The 18997-nt window shown below is 43.6% G+C and overlaps 4 protein-coding genes and 2 non-coding genes across 11 annotated transcripts in view; 1 reads left to right on the top strand and 5 right to left on the bottom strand.

Annotated features, from left to right (window-relative positions):
• Window positions 1-30: 30 nt before the first annotated feature.
• Window positions 31-8155, bottom strand: LOC126573382 (condensin complex subunit 1). 2 transcript variants are annotated; one of them, XM_050233457.1, is made up of 7 exons: window positions 8022-8155; window positions 7504-7948; window positions 6710-7433; window positions 6195-6593; window positions 3901-6108; window positions 2659-3034; window positions 31-438 (listed from the first exon to the last, which is right to left on the bottom strand). In XM_050233457.1, exons 1-7 carry the CDS (start codon window positions 8134-8136, stop codon window positions 389-391), a joined length of 4317 nt encoding a protein of 1438 aa, XP_050089414.1. In that variant the 5' UTR covers window positions 8137-8155; the 3' UTR covers window positions 31-388. The 2 variants fall into 2 exon arrangements, with proteins under 2 accessions (XP_050089414.1, XP_050089413.1); XM_050233456.1 differs by having other exon boundaries at window positions 31-1087.
• Trnal-aag (transfer RNA leucine (anticodon AAG)) lies at window positions 3175-3256 on the bottom strand. The gene has a single exon. It is a non-coding gene; the product is annotated as a tRNA-Leu (tRNA).
• Trnal-aag (transfer RNA leucine (anticodon AAG)) lies at window positions 3716-3797 on the bottom strand. Its single transcript has one exon. It is a non-coding gene; the product is annotated as a tRNA-Leu (tRNA).
• A 1732-nt stretch (window positions 8156-9887) lies between the features above and the next one.
• LOC126580114 (protein RUFY3) overlaps window positions 9888-18997 on the top strand; it is a 13477-nt gene continuing 4367 nt past the window's right edge. For 2 of the 5 annotated variants that reach the window (XM_050243877.1, XM_050243880.1), the window contains exons 1-2: window positions 15194-15590; window positions 16073-16662. In XM_050243877.1, the coding sequence (XP_050099834.1) occupies window positions 16098-16662 (565 nt within the window). In that variant the 5' untranslated portion in view covers window positions 15194-15590; window positions 16073-16097. Of the gene's footprint in view, window positions 10134-15193; window positions 15591-16072; window positions 16663-18997 lie in introns of those variants that run through there. The other 3 variants (XM_050243879.1, XM_050243878.1, XM_050243881.1) reach the window with 3 other exon arrangements.
• On the bottom strand, window positions 10135-13184 carry LOC126580098 (endoplasmic reticulum metallopeptidase 1-like). The gene is made up of 4 exons (XM_050243876.1): window positions 11637-13184; window positions 11037-11567; window positions 10753-10967; window positions 10135-10676 (listed from the first exon to the last, which is right to left on the bottom strand). The coding sequence occupies exons 1-4, from the start codon at window positions 13071-13073 to the stop codon at window positions 10223-10225; spliced, it is 2637 nt and encodes an 878-aa protein (XP_050099833.1). The 5' UTR covers window positions 13074-13184; the 3' UTR covers window positions 10135-10222.
• LOC126580351 (uncharacterized) lies at window positions 16694-18863 on the bottom strand. The gene has a single exon (XM_050243898.1). The coding sequence runs from the start codon at window positions 18571-18573 to the stop codon at window positions 17518-17520; it is 1056 nt and encodes a 351-aa protein (XP_050099855.1). The 5' UTR covers window positions 18574-18863; the 3' UTR covers window positions 16694-17517.

The raw sequence follows: 18997 nt of genomic DNA on the forward strand, positions 1-18997 counted from the left end.
ACCGAATGACTTTCCGCTATTTCCAAAGGATCATCGACTGCGACTACTAACAGTCGATGCTGAAGATACATTTCGTCATACAATAAATTACTAGCAAACTAAAACAGAAACACGGATCCACACACTGGTGATGTTATGTACAGTTATAGCCGAGTTCTGCCACAGGACTTTGATACAAAAATGCAGCAGACACTGCAGATCATCACTGTAGTTCAATCGTAACACTAACCGAGGATTTGGTCGTCCCGAAAGCCCAGTTCATCCGCCTTGGTTTTCTTAGGGGAAAAACGTGTTGCGTTGCAATAGGTAGCGACTATTCCGTATCGAAAAAGGAACACGACACAGGAACGGAAGCGGAGGAACTGATCGATCGCGTTTACCCGAATAGCTACCGTTTACCACTTTTGCCCCGTTTTGGTGGTACTTCTTCCGAATCATCTAAAAGGAAAAAAAAGACAAGACCGAAAAAGAAGAGAAAAAATAAAATAGTAACAAACGGGTACTATCACACTACTCTATTGCGCAATTGCGTACAGTTTACAGTAAAAGACTCGGACCATTGTAAATTGGTTCGTAATGTATTACGATAAGCCACCATTAATATACGGTACGACTGAATTCGCGACAATTATTTCTTTCCCATGTTTCAGAAGCTTTTCATCTAGAATTATCAGCAAATCTTATGTTTAGTGCTTATTACAGTGTCAGTTCGCGATCTTTCTATCGCGATGATCACGATGGTCACCATGATTCCCCTCTTTCGCCTTTTCTTTACCTACTGCAAGGAAGCATGAAAAGGATGAAGTATCTTATATTTCTACCGACGAAAAAAAAAACTTGTACAGAGAGATTCATCTGCGATCTGCGGATCTGCGCGGATGAGGGTAGAAGCCCTGCGTAATCTTTGAACGCGATGCTCCAGTACGATCTCTCGCAGGAATGGCACGTGCAATACTATAGGCATTGGGCAGCGAACTTGCCTAATTCCTAGGCTCTCTAGGTCAGTCTCTCTCTTTACAGTCCCTGGGGGCCTAATTGACCGCTAGCATTTTTTGCTTTTTGTGCCTAGCGTCAGGAGGTTCGATGTCTAGAACGAAATACGAAACAGGGAGAAGAAACTAGAGATACATACTGAGACACACACATACACACACACACACACACAAAAGACTGCACACGAAGATAAGATCAAGTTACAAAGATGAGATGTTACGTTCCTACTGCTTGTAAATTATTGAGCTGCTGCTTGTAAATCATAAAACTATAAATGGCGGAAATCATGACAAACACTCATCACAAACAAGGAGGAAACTTAGATAAAATAAGTGTACTAGCAATGGATTGGGAAGAGTATTAGAAAATTTCCCAGCATTGGGATCTTGGATGGCGCACTAAAAACAGAAAGCGCGGCTGGCATGCAAACCATGCAACTGTCCACAATCTTAGTAACCATTGGTTACTAACCAACGGTTACGTGAATTGCGCCATACACAGGATCACTACAAAAGCTCAAGTCCAAATACTATTGCAAGAGATACATGCCATTCTGTTCAAGTTCAAGAACAAAAGAACAAAGAAGACACGCCAAATGAAAACGTGTATATTTTGTCAAAAAAGTACCGGGAATAGTCGATTTAAATCTGACTGGGTAATCGGATCACGTTGAGACGTCGGTACAACTGTCCTTAATAAATGTGCAAATTTTGAGCGGGATTCGTTAATCCGTTTTTTTACAGCAGCTTTTTAAGTAAGTCAATGTCAGTAGTGAGTGCCGATCTTTACTATGGGTGACCACGTTGAACAAAGGATTTGCTTAAAGTTCTGCATTGAAAATGTTGCAAAAGACATTTGGCAGTAATGGTTTGTCAAAAACCAGGACGAAGACCTGCCCCGTTCCGGACGCTTATTGGCGGCTTCGACCGACGACAACATGGGAATGGTATTGGGGCAATTGGAGAGTATTTTGAAGGTTTCCAATAAAATTTGGATCATTTACAATAAAAATGGTGTATGATTTCCCCATTTTGGTTACTGTTTTCGCGAAATGTAAGCCAAATACCAAATAACAAAAATCGCCGTTCGCTACTGATATCGACTTACCTAAAAAGCTGCTGTAAAAAACGGGATGACGGATCTTGCTTAAAATTTGCACAATAACTAAGGACAGTTGTACCAACGTTAGCAAAAATCAGTTTGATCCAATTACCCAGTCAGATTTAAATCGACAATCGCCGGTACTTTTTTGACACAATGTATTTCTTTGTGAAAACTTCCTTTTGTTGGTAGTTTGATTGCAATTTTTAGAGAGCATTGTTTATTGTTAGCATTTGTGCGTTTTTGAAATCCTTTTTGAAATGAATATCCTTGAGGATGACACGTGTTTCATAAGGCGTGGCGTTTAAAAGTCCTATCTTTGTACGCCTTAGTCCAGGAGCTAAACATAGGGAACTAGAATCCATAGTGTGTATATCTACGAAATACCATAGCTAACAATTGGGCCATTTCACCAGAATGAGTAAATGAGTAAAGGTAAAGGATGCTCTTCAAAATTCATAAGTGAATATCTGATATGTAATCTGTAAAGATATGTGCCTCCTTCTTCCATTCACGAAGATTTCTATTCTAATTGCGTAATGCGACGAGAAGCACGGCTTTTACCTGAATTGTCGCTCTCGATTATCTTAGTAATCTTCAAGTTTTGTCGTGCCCGAGCGGCTGCCCGTGAACTTGCGGCAGGCGGCAGGTTCTCTTCCTCGCTGTCACTGTCCTCTTCCGATGACACCTGTTTGGTGCGTGTTCCGCGGCGTCCGCGAGCAGGCGGTTTTCCCTTTTTAGCCGATTTCGGCACAGCACTTCCTTGACGCGAACCTTTGGCGGCACTGCTGCGTCCTCTTCCGGACGAAGCCACCGTGAAAGAAGATGAGGAAGCTGTGGCGATGTCGCTGTCCTGGTCTCCCGATGCTGCGCCGTCTTCTATTTCATCGTTCACTTCGAGGCACTCGTTCAAACGTGTTTCAAACTCAGCTACGGCACTCTGCAAAAATGAAATGAAACCGTTTTGTTATGTTTGCATGTAATAGTTAATTGAAACAAATAGTTACAGGATAAAAAGTTTTATTCGATAACGAAATAGCCCATAACCAAGATTTTTAATCAAAAAAGATCACTCTTCTTTGGCAGCGGTGGGATTCGAACCCACGCCTCCGAGGAGACTGGTGCCTTAAACCAGCGCCTTAGACCGCTCGGCCACGCTACCTCTTGTCCTTACCGACAAACTTATACAAACATAAACCTTCACTCTTGTCCAGGGTTGTAGTCAACTCGCAAAATATTTTCTTATCAAACATCAATCAAATCACGCTAGCATCTTGAACACAACAGTTTTTCTACCAGATTGAACTACGTCACGGGATGAGTAAAACAATGAAAAACGGATAATTTGACGACCCCCTCCAATTAGAGTTTAACATTATATCAGCAGGATTTTTTGAAAATTCATAACACCTAACTCTGTTTTAACGTCTCTCTTCTCATCTATCTAGCATTCAATAAAAGAAATAAATGCTTTCAGCTAAATTCGCTTGTAGCAAAATCTAAAAACGAACATTGTTGTTAAAATGTTATAACAAAATGTTAATAACAAAGTAATGCATGTTCAACTTACAGTAAACACGAGCCTAAGATGCAAAATACAAAACAGAAAAAAACCCTCACTTGGCAGCGGTGGGATTCGAACCCACGCCTCCGAGGAGACTGGTGCCTTAAACCAGCGCCTTAGACCGCTCGGCCACGCTACCTATTTACCCTCTCCACATTACATTTTACATTTCTACATGACTCCCTACTCTTCTCTATCCCACAGACTAATCACTCCACCGAACATATCCAAATTCCACTTACCTTTAGCTCCGCCTTTGCCAATTTGTTGGTGTTGCTGATGATCGTTTTGAAGGATTGATAGATTTCATCATGTTGCACCTTATCCTTGAAACATCCCACGTTCTCCGAAAGTTTCTTGATGGTTTTCTCGTTGTACGAAAGCATTGACAAGCAGAATGCGATATCACGCCATTGGCGAACATCGTTTGTGACGCGGAACCGCAAGCATAGCTTCTCCACTAAACTTTCGATTTGCTTATCCTTGTTGATCAACCCGATGATGTAGCGCATAATGGTGTGGTATTTCTCTTCCTCTAGCTGCAATTTGGGATCGCTTAATCGAGAGATTATGTCTGGCAGCACGTTATACAGGATGTTGGATTTGTTGGCGATCTCTTTGAAAAATTGCTCCGTGATGGTGCGAATCTCCTGAACTGTATCGACGATGCACAATGCCAAATCCGATATCTGCCCTTTCACGCGAATCATTTCGTGCAGGATAAGATGCGACAACATCTTCACCGCAGTGAGCCGTAGCTCTGCGTCTTGTTCATAAAGTGTGGCATACATATGGCTCGTCCACGATTCTGTAACATTCGGAAAGCGGAAAGTAAAATCCGAGAGACCGATTACGATACTACACTTGATGCTCGTGTTTTTCGTGGTTTGAAAAATGTTCATCAGAAACGGGATATAATCTTCGCAAAACTTCGATGACACGCTCATTAGTCGAATCAGTGTTAGGACGGCCGACTTTTGTAGCAGCTCGTCCCGGTACCGTTTTGGATGCCGACACACCTCCAGTACGGTTGGTATCAACCGGTTCAGTAGACTACCAGTAGCCAATAACATCTCATGCTCACAAATGTGATTAATTTCTTCTGCTACTGTATCCTCAGCCGTCGCGCCACTTAACAATTCTTCTTCCGGTTCGTTTTGTTCGCCATTTGCTGTTCCATTAGCTCCCGTAGAACCAGATAATCTTTTCAGTGCGTTGCTTGCGGACACATCGAGCGATAATGTTTTGCGTTTGTTTCCTGCCGTTCCGGCACTGGTCGGGGTAGCAGCCACCATTCGGCTACTATGCAGCGCGGCGATTTTTTTCTTCTCGTTTTTTAACTCTTCCTTCAGTTCCTGTCGGTACTTCATGTTGTTGTACACATCGATATCAAGATAAATCATTTCTCTCATCGCCACGTATCCGATCGTAAAAACAAACCGCGCAGCAAGGTAGTTCGGTAGAGTTAACATAAGCTTTGTAGCATTTACTCCTTGCTGGTCGCCTTTTTCTAATTGCGCCGCACCCGGAATCTGGCTTCCATCTGAACGATGGATCTCGGGCTCTTGCAGCCGATTGCTTTGCGTTACTTTTTGCAGTTTTTCGAAAAGGGACACCATTAGACTCTGTGATAGAATATCGGGTGCTTTTACCAGTTTATAGATAAAATCGAACACTTTGGTCCCAATTTCATCATAGTTTTCGACCTTGGCACAAAAGAAAAGCTGTTGGAACAGATCGAGCACGGTCTGCACCAGAGGAGCATTGTGTTCGAAGCGTTTGTAGTATTTCGACGAATTTGTAGCTAGCGGCACAGAGTTCATAAACAATGTCAGCGTAGCAACGAATATTCGCGGATCTTTACGGCCTCGCTCACTCAGTCCGATCATCTCCAAAATTTGCATGTTTGCCGTGACGACTGATGGTTTTGCGGCCGATATCATTATCAAGAGCTGGAGTGCTTGTCGTGCATCATTTTCGTTCACATTCTCCAGCTTTAGCGTGTATATTTCGAATAGCACTTGCACCATCTGCGCGTCAATGTCGCCTGCTTCGACCCACTCCTGTACCAGCGCCTCCATTGCCATGTAGTGTCCGCATGTAAGATTGGTCAAAAACTGACTCAAATTTCGCACTACCTTAACGGTGTGAGCTCTTCCTTGTAGGTTTGTTTCGAATAACACACGCTTATAGGCTGCTGTCACACTTTCTCGCTTCTCCTTTTCCGAAGACCACACGAGAAACAGCATTTGCTGCATTCCTTGTTCCGTGCCTTTTATCCCGAACAAGTAGGCCGATGTGAAAAAATCGATAGCTCCATGCACATCTGATTGGACTTTGGACATAAGCATTTCGAGGAGCTTGGGTATCGCGTCTGAGATCAGCTCCGAGAAACCAATTGAATCGTGTAGAAAGTTTACAGAGCTCTCAACCTTCTGGAACTCTTCATTCTAAAGCAGACAATGACATGATATGAACGCCAATCGTTATTATTGCTACACTTGAGGATGCAAAACTTAGTTTGATTTTTACTTACCAAGTTGGGATCTGTGTGGCTATGAATGAAGTAACTTTTCAGTAGCGTCATGTAGTACATGCACTGATGCTCCAGATTCATTTCCTTCCGTTCTTCGCGATTGCCAAGCGCAAAATCTGCTCGTTGCGCTAGTCGTACTAGTTCTGTATAATTGCCATCTTTCAACAGTGAAACGATATTGTCCGCTAGTGCCTTCACATCCGCATCGCTGCTGGTTTCGATATCTTCCGGTTCTTTGCCAAACAGTTCGGAAACTGTAGGATACATTTGCGCAACCATGTGCTCCCATTCATCCTCCAGTGCTTTCAGTTTTGTGTCCTGATCCACCAGTCTATTGCGGACTTCTTGGAACTTTTTGTCCTCCACTTCATACTGTTCCCGCAATTCTACTAAAGCCAACTAGCAAAAAAAAAAGAAAAAATGAACATCAAATAAATAAACCAATGCTTTGTTGTTCAAACAATTGCCTACAACTACCATAGTTAAAGACGTTGTTTTTCATTCGAGCTACGTACCTTGGCGGAAAATGGATTGTGTTCAAGGAATGCTTTAATTAGGGCAGTAGCTTGCTTTCTAACTAGCAAAGCTTTGTCCTGAAGACGCTCAACGGCGACCTTAAGTACCTTATGAATCCATGATAACGGAACTGCATCTCGTTCCTTCAATTGGAGCCAGATTTGCAAGACTTTTGAGCGCACGTGTGCGGACACGTCCATCATATGATTTAGAAGATCTTCAAGAAACTCGTCACGGGTTTCCTTCAACTCGTCAGTCAAATCTTCCGAAGTCAACTCACTTACTATAGCTTCCCCCATGATCTGTAGAACGCAGTTACGCAGTGTGTAGGAATCCAAATTCAGCAGCTCCTCGCTCAGTGTCGATAGATGCGGTATTATTAGCTTAGGTGCCGACATACCCAATTCGACCAAAAATTGGCCAAAGAAACGTGCAGTCTGTACATCTGCAGCGTCTGCGCTGAGTCGTTCGATTATCTCTTTGATTATTACGGGGTAAATACTAACAATCCCGAACTCTTCGTACAGCAACAGAACCCCTGCAGCAATCGGCGAAATAGAGGCCTCAACGTGCTCAAGTATTTGCAAAATCCTGACTGGGAACGACAACGAGTGGTTGTAACGTTTGATGGCAGTACCGAGGATTTGAAATACGCTGTCCGCTATGCTGCGACTACGCACAAAATGCTGCTCCAGTGTTCGATAGCAGATATCACATATAACACTGCGACGAAACAAACAGATTCATTAGAATAAAGCCGTCTCGGCCCGGGCAAGGCACACGCAATACTTACTCCACAAACGATTCCTCGCAAACAGGAGGATCCCAAAGCTTTTCCAGCGGCAGCTGCAATAAGTTGTACATCTGAACAATGCACGGGTAGCGCTTTTCATCCCAGCCTAGCGCCTCTCCATTGTCGTTCATTTGTTTTTTGCCCTTTTTTGGCATCTTGTCATTGTTGGAGTTAATGTGCGCATCGATCGCCTTCACTGTTCCGTTCATCAGAAAAGCTAGCATCTTCACAGCGTTCAAGCAGGGCAGCCGATCCGCCTGATCAATGTCCTTTTGCGATAGCACTTCCGCCAAGGAATTGCCCAAATTGTCAATTGCTCCGTACAGTAGGTCATAGGCGCGAATCAGGTGCGTGCCGGATAGTTTCGTACTGTTATCGATCACGGAGTAGAACGTATCGAAATGATCGAATACTCCGAAATTATCGACCAAACCAAGCCGAGCAGCTGCAGCGTAAAGAAAAGGAAACGACAACGATTAGTTTCTCCCGCGCATGCCAAGTCCGCTTCCGCAGCTTACCTTTTAGCGCATCCGGAATTTCGGCGGCGTCCAGAACCCTCCCAACGCAATAGTGGTTTTTATCGGACCGCAAAAGTTCGGCCCGTGCCTGAGGTATCATGAATTGCCACTCCATGGCACCGCCTAAATTCTGATCGCCGTTTTGTTGGACTTTATTCAAGCTAAATTCGAGAGCAAAAAAATGCACAAATCCAAGCCAATCCAAGCACAACAACACCAAGCCGCCGTTACACACAAATCCGTGGCTTGCTGGTGTGATGCAGTGTTGCCACTCGTAAGCGTTGCCCACAAACAATCGGTACTTTCTTTGTAGGATATGATTTGAAACCAGGATATTCGGCAATGTACAAAAGGATCACAAACTGATTTACATATTTTATTGCCTTAAGAACATAAAACGCTTTCCTGGTATAAGAAGAAACATTATTTTCAATTTTCCAACTTTCGTCCAACGATTGCTGGCAACACGAACTTTGAATTTAGACAGTTGCGATGGGGGGTAGCACAGTTAAATGCTGTCCGCACACTGGATGCAGACAGCGGAAATTATTATAATTTCTTTTTTTTGCTTGCACACACCATTCTAGTAAGCGCGTCTACAGAACTGTCCATTGAAGTACCGGCATTACTTCCGAACTCTACATCCGGTTTTGAAGAGCCACTACTGCGATGAGAAGAGCCTTCTTTGGCGGTGGGGGGCTCAGATTCATGCGAAGTTGAGTAATCGAACGTTGTGATAGAGCTGATTGGGCTTAGCTTTTCGTCTGCAACATGAAAATAGTGAGAAAGATTTGCAACATTTTTTCGACAATTCATTCGCTAAATATACCTGCGGAAACAATCTTCGATGTATCCAATGAAGACTGTGCACTTATGCATTTATCTACCATAAGATGAGTGTCACGCTGGGACCAGATTAGTAATTCTGATTCGTTACGAACAGCACTAGATTGATTTCGTACATTTAGCTTTATCTTCAAGTCTTCTATTGCTTGAAGCAAAAGATTCTTGTTCGACAATGATGATTTCCTCAAATATTTCTTACAGATACGGTTGATGTTCTCGTCTGAGAAATTTTTCGATACTACAATATCCTGTGTTAAATGGTACATGATGCGAGCCAAATCTCCATGGCTGGAATAAATTGAATATTTTGTGATGAATCATGAGTCGCGTATCCTTTGCACTCATTCATATTTACAGTTTGAGATCAAAATCGAAAGTGCTGCTTCTTGAGGGCAATTTATCTTCACTCCTCTGCTTTCCACAAATTTTGCACTTTTCCATTTCTGTGTTCGATTTCAACTGGTCCAATTCAGTGAATTTATAAGAATTCTATGGCTTCAAATGGAACAGAGAGAACCGCGGTTCTACGCGAAGAAACTTTTCAACTCGCCATTAAGTAAAACACGGCCTGCTCCTATTGCTTGGCAACAGGCGCTGGAAGAAAGTTGGAAAATTTAAAATAATGTTTCTTCTTGTACCAGAAAAGCATTATATATTACTAAAGCAATAAAATATGAAGATCTGTTTGTGGTCCTATTATTGTGTTATTTTTATTGGTCCGAATATTGTGAATTTAAATCCAAATCGACAAAAAAAAGTACCGATAATTACGACCGGCAACACTGCAGCACGAGGTGAATGAATTTCGGTAAAAACCCACTCGTTTGATCTAAAATAGATAAATAAACCATTTAAACGAGCAAAAGCAGATACTACGCCTGATAAACCCATTGAACTTTTCCTCCGATTTCCTTCGTATCGCCCAACACATACACATAAACATATGACTTCACCTGTTTCCTACGGACACTTTGGTTACGGGGGTGTCTTCAAAACAATGAATGTGACGAGATTGTTTGTTATCATTCTATTCTCCTCCGTGGTGTTAATGAGTGGGTGTAATTTAAAATCCGTGCAAGATGAGTAGTGATCGACTTTTGTTCAGGAGCCAAAGTGATGAGGAATCGTTCGTCGGAACACCTATCAGTAAATCCCCGTCGTTGGCTTCGATCCGAGAGGGTTCGACGAGAAAGGAGAGTTACAGCTCGCTTGCCTCCTACTCGACGGGCGGTGCGGAAGATGGAAGTAGGGAACGGAAGCATTTCGGTGAGTCGTTTTATTTCCTTTTATTTGCACTAATTCGCCCGTATTCCACTGAACACCGTCCCGTTTCGAGTCAAACCAGAGGTCCCAATTTACAGAGGAAACACACTAACCACCGCCACAGAAGGCACGACGTGTGCCCAGGATGGGAACGAAGCGAGAAGTTGGTCAAAGTCGGATGTATGCATATGATGATACTCCCAGAACTTGGTCGTCACCACAATATCCACCAGTTCGCCCACCTCCTTCGGTTGAGCAAACTGTAGATCTATAGAAATGGGCCACGGCGCTCCGGGGAGTCCGTGGGTGATCGAGAGGAAATATACTTCGCGCCCACCAAAGAGAATCGGTTGAGGCACATAGTCCATTATCGACCATCGGATCAATTTCACTCCCTCCTTTGGTCCGATCATGATGGAAGATTGTATGCTACCGTCCATGACAAATCGCAGCCGCTTAGTGTTGGCATCTAATTCCTCCGTACCCTGGTACGACATCGTGACCATGTTATCGAAAACGGGCTCCGGTCCTGGCAGCCAGTAGTTGCTGTTCGAATGAGTGGGAAAAGAGTGAAGAAATTCTGAATATGGCTGCAAAAACCGCATATCAAATGCATCCTTACTTGAATCGCATTTGATGCCACAAAGAATAGAACGGTGCAGCACAGAATAACTGGTTACTGCACGATTCCATCTGACGCATTGGTGTTAGCTTTGTACCAGGAACCACTAGCTCTTCAATTGTTCTCCGGGTGTTGCGGTCCATTTCTTGGAAGAAGTAACCAGAATCGCTGCCCTTGTACAGACCAAGTTCGTCGTGAAACACGCGAAACGTATGCTGAAAAAGAGAGCACCAAGTGAAGCCATTCAGATGATGATTATGTATGATCACTTCGTGATCGCTTACCGTAACATAGTGTCGCTGCGGTGTTGGGGCCGACACTGCCGTGCTCTCATCTTGGTATGGGAATCCGACCGGACTGCTGAACGCCACAAGCAGAGTCAGCACGGTCATAGCCGAGAGTTTTGCCGTGAAGCTCATCATGCTGCGAAGTTGCGCGATAAATGGGATAAGGTAGCTGCAGCAAAGCAGCGTAAAAGCAGCAGCTAAAAGGCTTATGAATATTTCCGGATTGCGCGTGCCACCGAATCGTCCCGTGATCGGTACAAACAGCTCGATGAGAACATTATAGAAGTTGGTGGTCCACAAAAGAGCCGGTAGTTGGAACACCAGATGGATGTAGATCCATTTACGGGTGGTTTTACCATTCCCGAGAAGACCGTTCAACACGCTGGATGCGAGGGAGCAGAGAAGTAACACCAAGGATATGTAGGCACCACGATATCCGGCAAGCGTGGCGGACACCGTGATTAGCGCCCAAAACAGATTGACACCGACGAGTCTCGCTTGGGTCATTTCACCATGAGTCAGTTCACTCTGCAATCAAAAAGATTCGTTTAAATGGTTCTCGATTCGATTCGATGATTCGATATTCATCACACTTACCTTACTGTTTGAGTAGAATGCGGTGAGGAAAAGGTACACGAAACAGTGTGCCAACAAGGCTGGACAGCAGTACATTCCCAGTATCAGGTAAGTGTTCGTATACCAACTCATGCTGTTGCCGAGGAAGTCTATCTGCCTCGCTATAGTCGTACAGGAGACGAGGCTGAATACGGTTCCCAGAATGGTAGCCACCAAACCCAACCCCCCTTCTCGCAGGACATCCAGATAGCCGTGTGCTTTACGGTTATGCAGTAACATTAGTAAAGGAACAACGGTGGACAAAGTAGACACAGAAAAATTGATGATACGGCTTGCTGCGATATCATATTGTACAAAAAAGAATCCAACAAAATCGAAAAACACCTTTTGACCGACGGGTAGCTTGGCAGGATCTGCGATGGCCAGCTCATCGCCGTTCGCTAGTTCACGCGTAAGTAGAAGAATGTTGTCTCCGGTGCGCTGTAGGACATTCAGGGACAGGAAGTCCATCGAATCGTAACGAGTGTGGTACCGATATCCATTAGCAATGTGTGCAAAATCCATGCCAGGTATTTCACCGTAATCACGGAACATACGAAAGTCCGTATCCGAAGGTATGAGCCCGAGTTGGAATATTTCCTCGCCGAACGCATGGGCGTACGGATGCCTGATGGAGCGAGCGTACGCCTCAATGAGCCATGGATGTTGGGGACCGGCCTGAAACAGTACCTCCTTCCCTCCCGAACCAGACGACTCCAGGTTCAGAAAGGCACGCACTTCGGCAGCCCAGGCATGCTGCGTGATAAAACCGTGCCCTGCCTGGAGCATCGTTTCTTCGGCGCCATTGAACAAAAACGTTATCGTGTGTCGGTTGCGCTCTGAGCTGCGCGATAAAACGCGCAAAACTTCCAACATCACCGCGCAGCTGGCCCCGTCATCGCTTGCCCCCGGACTGCTGGCGACGGAATCGAAATGACAATTGACCAGCAGCGATTGCGCTCCTTTCCCGGCCAATCGAACCACCACGTTCTGGACATTCCGGTACATGCTGGTCATTGATTGATCCAGGAGGGAAATGTTAAACACTCCGGTAACCGTTTGCTGGTCGATCTCCACTAGCTGGTTAGGATGTTTCGTGGCCGTAATGCTCTGCAATTCCTTTAACAGGAACTCGTGGGCCATAACCTCATTCGCCTGGCTGCCCACCGGCTTGGGACCGATATCATTTAACGTTTTCAAGCTAGTCCAGGCGCGCTCAGCAATGAAAGTGTTTGGAGCCCCTTCCAGATCCGCCACCGTGAGGGCCGCCGGTAATCGAGTGGCAAGGAACTGCGTGAGAAGACCTGACACGATCACCAACAATACCGAGATGTACACAGCTGTGGGCCCTAGCTGATGGACACTTGTTACTTGTAGCTCATCTTGCTTGAATCGTACACGTTTCTCCGCTCCAGCCATTTTTGCCACGAAGTCTACTCGCTACTCGGTGCTATCTCAATCGGGCGCCCACTGAAGAAATGTTACTGGCAGTGTTCGGTGTGCACAGCAGCAAGGTGTAGACTGGTAACGTTAGCCAAATCTGGGAGACGATACGGCCCTCTCCGGGTGGTGGTGGTGGTGTACTTTATCATTGTCATCAGTCGCTCGTACAGTTTCTTATCATATTATCGCACCGCTTCGGTTCCAATGCTCTGTTTGTGGTATTAACCAATCGCCACCGTGCGCGTCGCTCTCTGCATTGGGACTTCCTGCTTGTATAAAGTGCATTACCACAACATCATTGCGCACGTATGCGGAAAACGAGCGAAATCTCTTTATGAGGTTTACAACAACACAGTCTATTGCTGTCCATCGCCAATATTGAAAGTTAAATGGTAGACCAAAACATGGTAACATTTTAAAATATAAAATCGCATTGATAATGTATGCGGCAGTAAATGATAAGGCATCGCAAAAACAGTGGGTCTGTGCTGAGCAATCTTTGAAAGTGTTCACAAAGTGGTGCAAAAATATGATTATCAAGATAATGGCCGATTATTGAGGCATTTTTTTGAAGAAACATGATTTTATGGCGATAAGAAATGGATGGATCCAGCTGGTATAAAGATGGGGCTTTATTGTTCTCTATCTGTATGTTCTGGATGAGGATCATGAGGCCTTTTATCCATTCCATTAATCCATTTTGCAATTTTGCCAGTTCCGAGTACACCTTACATACGCTCTGATGCAACACATTTCAATTCAAATTGGACTCACATTACTTACAAATCCATTGGATGAAAGTACGGATGAGACAATTTAAGAAGAAATATTTATTAAGAGAAATCTATTGAATATTGCTATCAGTTTGAGACTATGAGGAGGAGTTTCACAGCTCAACTGATGAATCTTGAAATGCTACCGAAAAAACAACAAATTGAGTTTGTTTGTTTGAAGCATTTTCAAAATCATCTCCCATGTTCTGTTTTGTTTCTTTTATCTACTTATATGAAACATGTTCTCTTTTATCTTCAGTTTCTTTTAAATGATTGAAGTAAGGTGGGGCAAAAGTTCGACCTTAGTGGATTTTCAGTTTTATTTTAAAAAATTGAATTAAACTTACATCTGAAAAAACGCACTGATATATTCAACAACCATTTACCTCTCTACTGGAAAAGTACCAGCTGTATCAACTTTTTCTTACCCCACCAGTTGGGCCAAAGTTCGATCCTTTTAAATCCAGCACTTATTCATGAATTCATGTGTACAGTTTCAGTGTTTTTCAATCTTTGCTCTTTTATTGGTTGAACAATTTTTTTACGTTTGGCTGGATCTGTTTTGTTTTTCGGCATGCTCTAGGCGCCTTTAGTTCAAGTTTTTACTTGAATTCCGTTTTCGCCATTTCTGTGGTTCCCATCGCTTCGCTCAAATTGTCGAAAGACTTGTTCATCTGCACCCGCTTAAGCCCTTCATCCTTGCAAGACTGACTTGCAATAACTCTTTTACGAAAACTATTACTATGTTTACTGAAGCGCCTTTACCATACTAACAGAACATTACACGATTTTGACGAAAAACAAATTTTACCTCACTTCTCAAATGCTTTACTAATCCATAATATATCAGTGTTGCTAATTTTACGGCACTCTGTGCTTCAAAAAACTTCAAATCGCACTTTTGCCACACTTTACTCTATATGAAACATGTTATTTCCGTTGGCGAGAAAATTCGCCTCGCATAATAATCCCTTGAAGAACAACTATCTCTACTGTACTCCCGTAGTAGCGAACCGAATGAACCGGCTGTTCTTTAATGTGTGATGTGTCCTGTGCAGCAATAGATTGCTCCGTGGCCTGGGATAATCGGTAGAGAATGCGACCGGCAAAAGCGTTTGTTTTGTTTACAACCCAACTGCTTTTGCTAGTATACGTTCTAGAGACAATCGGGCGAACAACATTGAAAGGGGTTGGTTAGGACGACAGTTGCATTGCGCATGCTTACTGCCTCAACACCAATACAGCTGTCTCCTGTGAACAAGCAGAGGGAAATGTTTTCTCTGCGTTCCGTTCATTATATCGTGTTCCTTTGATTACTAGAGACTCACTCTCCGTATGGACGCTCTAGCACAGTGAAATGTGAAAAATCAATATCTCAGCGTCAAGTGATCAAAAGTAATAGCTAAATTGACCGAAAACAACATAAACTAGTACAAAAGGACCTTCTTCTTATCTGATGATCCTTAAACTGGATGTGCTGTAGCTATCTTTCGAATCGCAAATGTCGTAAAAGATAGTTCTTTGTTTCTACCAGCTGTTGTTCGGAGGGCACCATGAAACAAGCAATCGAAACAGTTCACAAGCATTGCCTATAGATCATTTGTGGTGCAGTCTAGCACATATCTGCAAGCAAGAACATCCCACGGAACGAAAAAACGCGCTATTTACGATATTCCTGAGTCACCCTTGTGAGGCCCGTATTGTTCTTTTGACTTGTAATGTAAGTAGCAGTGTTCCGACATCCTCGCTTCTCATTGAAGCATTACGAGAGTAACACAAGCGCGATATGGTGGAAAGATGATACGATATTATTCATGAACGAAAATCTTCAGATTTTGTTGCGAATGTTAATTTGTTTGCCAATCTCATTATTGATCTGTACTCTCAATTGCTCTAATTTCCCATATCTTGCACTCATACAGGCATTACGGCATCGCGTTCGATTTGATTTTGCAAATGTCATTCGTCATGGCAAACTTTGTTAGTTTTTCATTAGAAGAAAAACGTGAAACAGGAGAATTGTGGTTTGCAAATTTTGTTTGCTGTTATTTTGTAACTAGAAACAATTATTAACACATTCCTTTCGAATGATGTATACATCTTTCCACCAGTCAGTTCGTGTTTTTTGTGGGTTGAGGCTGAAGCAGCGTATTTTAATTATCCATTTTTCATATTTTAAAATCTTGGCCGTATCTCGGCCAGTAGTGGAACTGCTCATCGTTTAAATATGCGCGCACTGGGAATTGCTCAGCCAAACAGCCATACCGGAAGCGCTGGTCACGGCACGGGAAGCGGCAGCCACGGTAAGAACGGCAATGGCGACGTAGGACCACCAACGTGCGGTACCATGATAACGCTGCCCCGGGCCGTTCCTGCCAGCCATCACACGGGAGGCGGTGGTACTAGTGGCTCCTCCACCGGTGACGTCATGCATCCCCATGCAATCGCTATACGGGAGGGAGCCGCTGGTTCCGTTGCTGGTGGTGGTAGCGTGAGCGATACTGCCGCCCAGGACACAATTTACCTGTGCAACTTTCGCGTTACCGTCGACGGCGAATGGCTTTGTCTAAAGGAGCTGCAGGATCTCGATATCAAAGATGTCAACGGGGGCGTTGGCCCTGCCGGTGGCGGTACAGCTGGCAACGATGCAGTAGGCATCGTTGGAGGAGGAGCAGGAGGCTGCGGCAGCGGCGGCGTTCCTGGCGATTGCAACGCACTCAATACTTTCGGTATAATTGAGAACGTAAAATGCGAGGAGAAGATTATCGAGCGCGATTGGGTTAACTACTATTGTAGGTGCTATTTCTCAATAACACATTTTTACATGTTTTTCCCCATATCCCTTTAGTTTCCTTCTCCCTTCCCAAAAAACGGTAATCCGATCCCTCATATCCAGTTTTCCAACACAAGGCACTGGATTGGTGGAATGCATGGAAATCACAATTGAAACAAGTGCTTTGTTTTGGAAGACCTTCATGAAGTGTATTTTTATTTGCCGTGTTGCATCAAACACATGCCCACGATTCATGTATGGTTTCAAAAGTGGACAACATCACTAAGGATTCAAAGCAAATCACTTTCCCGATAAGAATGAAACATGCCTGCTTTGTTGACGATGTCTTATATTTTGAGTTCTTACATTCCTGCTCCCTTACCCATTTTGGAATATGATTTCTCAACTTATAATTGGCATCTCTGATAAATATGAACGCAGCGCAGATTCTTCCTGCAAAGTTTGCAGCCAAACTACACTATTGCGAGGGTCTCTCTCCGCATGATTCCGGGGGTTGATTCCCTTAACTGCACATTCTTCGAAGTGTTCATGTCGTCGATAGTGTTAGGCTGTATTAGGCATCGAAAACATTTCGCTCTGTGCAAGACACGCAACTACACGAACGCACATTTTTGTTTGATTTTCTAACGTCCTCTTGAGTATGAGAGGGTCCTGCTTCGGTCGCAATGGCTTGTATTGGATCTTCCGTTTCATCTTCTTGAAGATCGGTTGAATCTAGTTTATATCCTTTGGAAAGCTTTCGCTTTTTGCTTGATCGCATTCGCTCAATTAACCTTCCCATGGAGGATTTCCTTTGCTTCGATCTTTTAGCTGTAACTGAAAATGCAATAACTTTTTTAGAACAACAGAGACACTAAGCACGATAATGTTTCTCGTTACCAGGGACTTTATCTTCCAAACGATTGTACATAGTGATTTCTTCATCGTCACTCATACTTTGGTGCAGCCTAGTGCGTCTATGGCCATGCTTTGTCAGTTGATTTGCCGATATGATTGCATGATTTCTGCGCATTCTAAAAACAACGTACACAACCAGAAGTATGGCCATAGCAAAACCGATCCAGATAGAGAGTTCTCTTATGGTGGATGATCTTGTAATGTTACCATTGTCGGTATCATACAACAACGGCTTATTGCTGATGTTATTATCTGCTTCGTGAAAGTGGTTCTCTGCATTAGACATTTTTTTAAGCGTATCATGCTCAATCACGCTAAGCGTTTTATGTATTCGTAGGATACTCTCAAATGCTGGATAGAGCAAGGTGGTTCCTTTAGCAAAAATATTCTCTAAATTGATAGAAATCCATTCCGAAACACGCTTGTTGAACCCATCAACGGATACGCTTGCTTTTTCTTGTACATTACACGCAACGATTGCTAGGTAATAGTGAAGAAAGGCTCGATGAGCAGATGTTGATTTGGGATTGTAAACAGCACTATTGTTCTGCAGTGGTAATGTGATAAGGAAAATTTCCCTTGTATCTACATCCATTTCGGTGATAGGTATAGGCAACTCCTTGGGTATCTCGTGGCATGCAAAAATTACGTTTTTGAAATCTTCTCCATTTAAAACCCTTGTTTGTTGGTTCAAGCGGGATATATCCAGCTCTCGCTGTCCATTCGCAGAGTATGTTACGAAGCTCTCATGCTTTCTCGTTTTTTGCAGGACGTCTTTTACTGATTTCTGGGTTATCACACCACTGTAATAGGCGTATTTCGTGAGAGGAAGAAAGTATTCATGCAGAAAACCACCGATTACTTCCGCTTGAGCTTGTTGTAGCAGGTGCTTTCTATGTTCGTCCTTAACACTCTCTATTATTCTATTTTCCATTTGGGATAAGTCCATGATAACTTGCTTCACTCGTTGATCATCGAGGAGCGGTTCGTTGTTTAATGTCCTTTCCGGCATTAGTTTCTGTAAGAAAACTTTACACCTTGGTATGGAAAATTTATGAGTAAGCTATACCGTACCTCATAGATATTTCGAGCTTCCAGGATCGTTAAATCGTCAGCGGACAGACAAAACCTCTGCAATGGTGTAGCAAGATTGTCAACTGTTGGCTGACGCTCATGAACCACTAGTGCTGCACTGTCGTTGCATTTAGTCGGGTTAATCACTCCCAATACCAAAATGATTAAAATGAAGACTGTTTGTAGACGACTTGTTATCCGCCAGCCTGGCTCAGCAACCGAACGGTGTAATTGGTGACGTAGTTTCTGAGCATTCTGTTCGCCATTTGTTCTGTTCGATATCACCATCCTATTTGTCCCTAGATACTCACTAGCTGTTAGAACATGACTGAGTTTGGTTTGAACAGAGTTGCTGTGATTGT

Source organism: Anopheles aquasalis, chromosome 2 (genome assembly GCF_943734665.1).
Source record: "Anopheles aquasalis chromosome 2, idAnoAquaMG_Q_19, whole genome shotgun sequence".
Classification (NCBI taxonomy): domain Eukaryota; kingdom Metazoa; phylum Arthropoda; class Insecta; order Diptera; family Culicidae; genus Anopheles; species Anopheles aquasalis.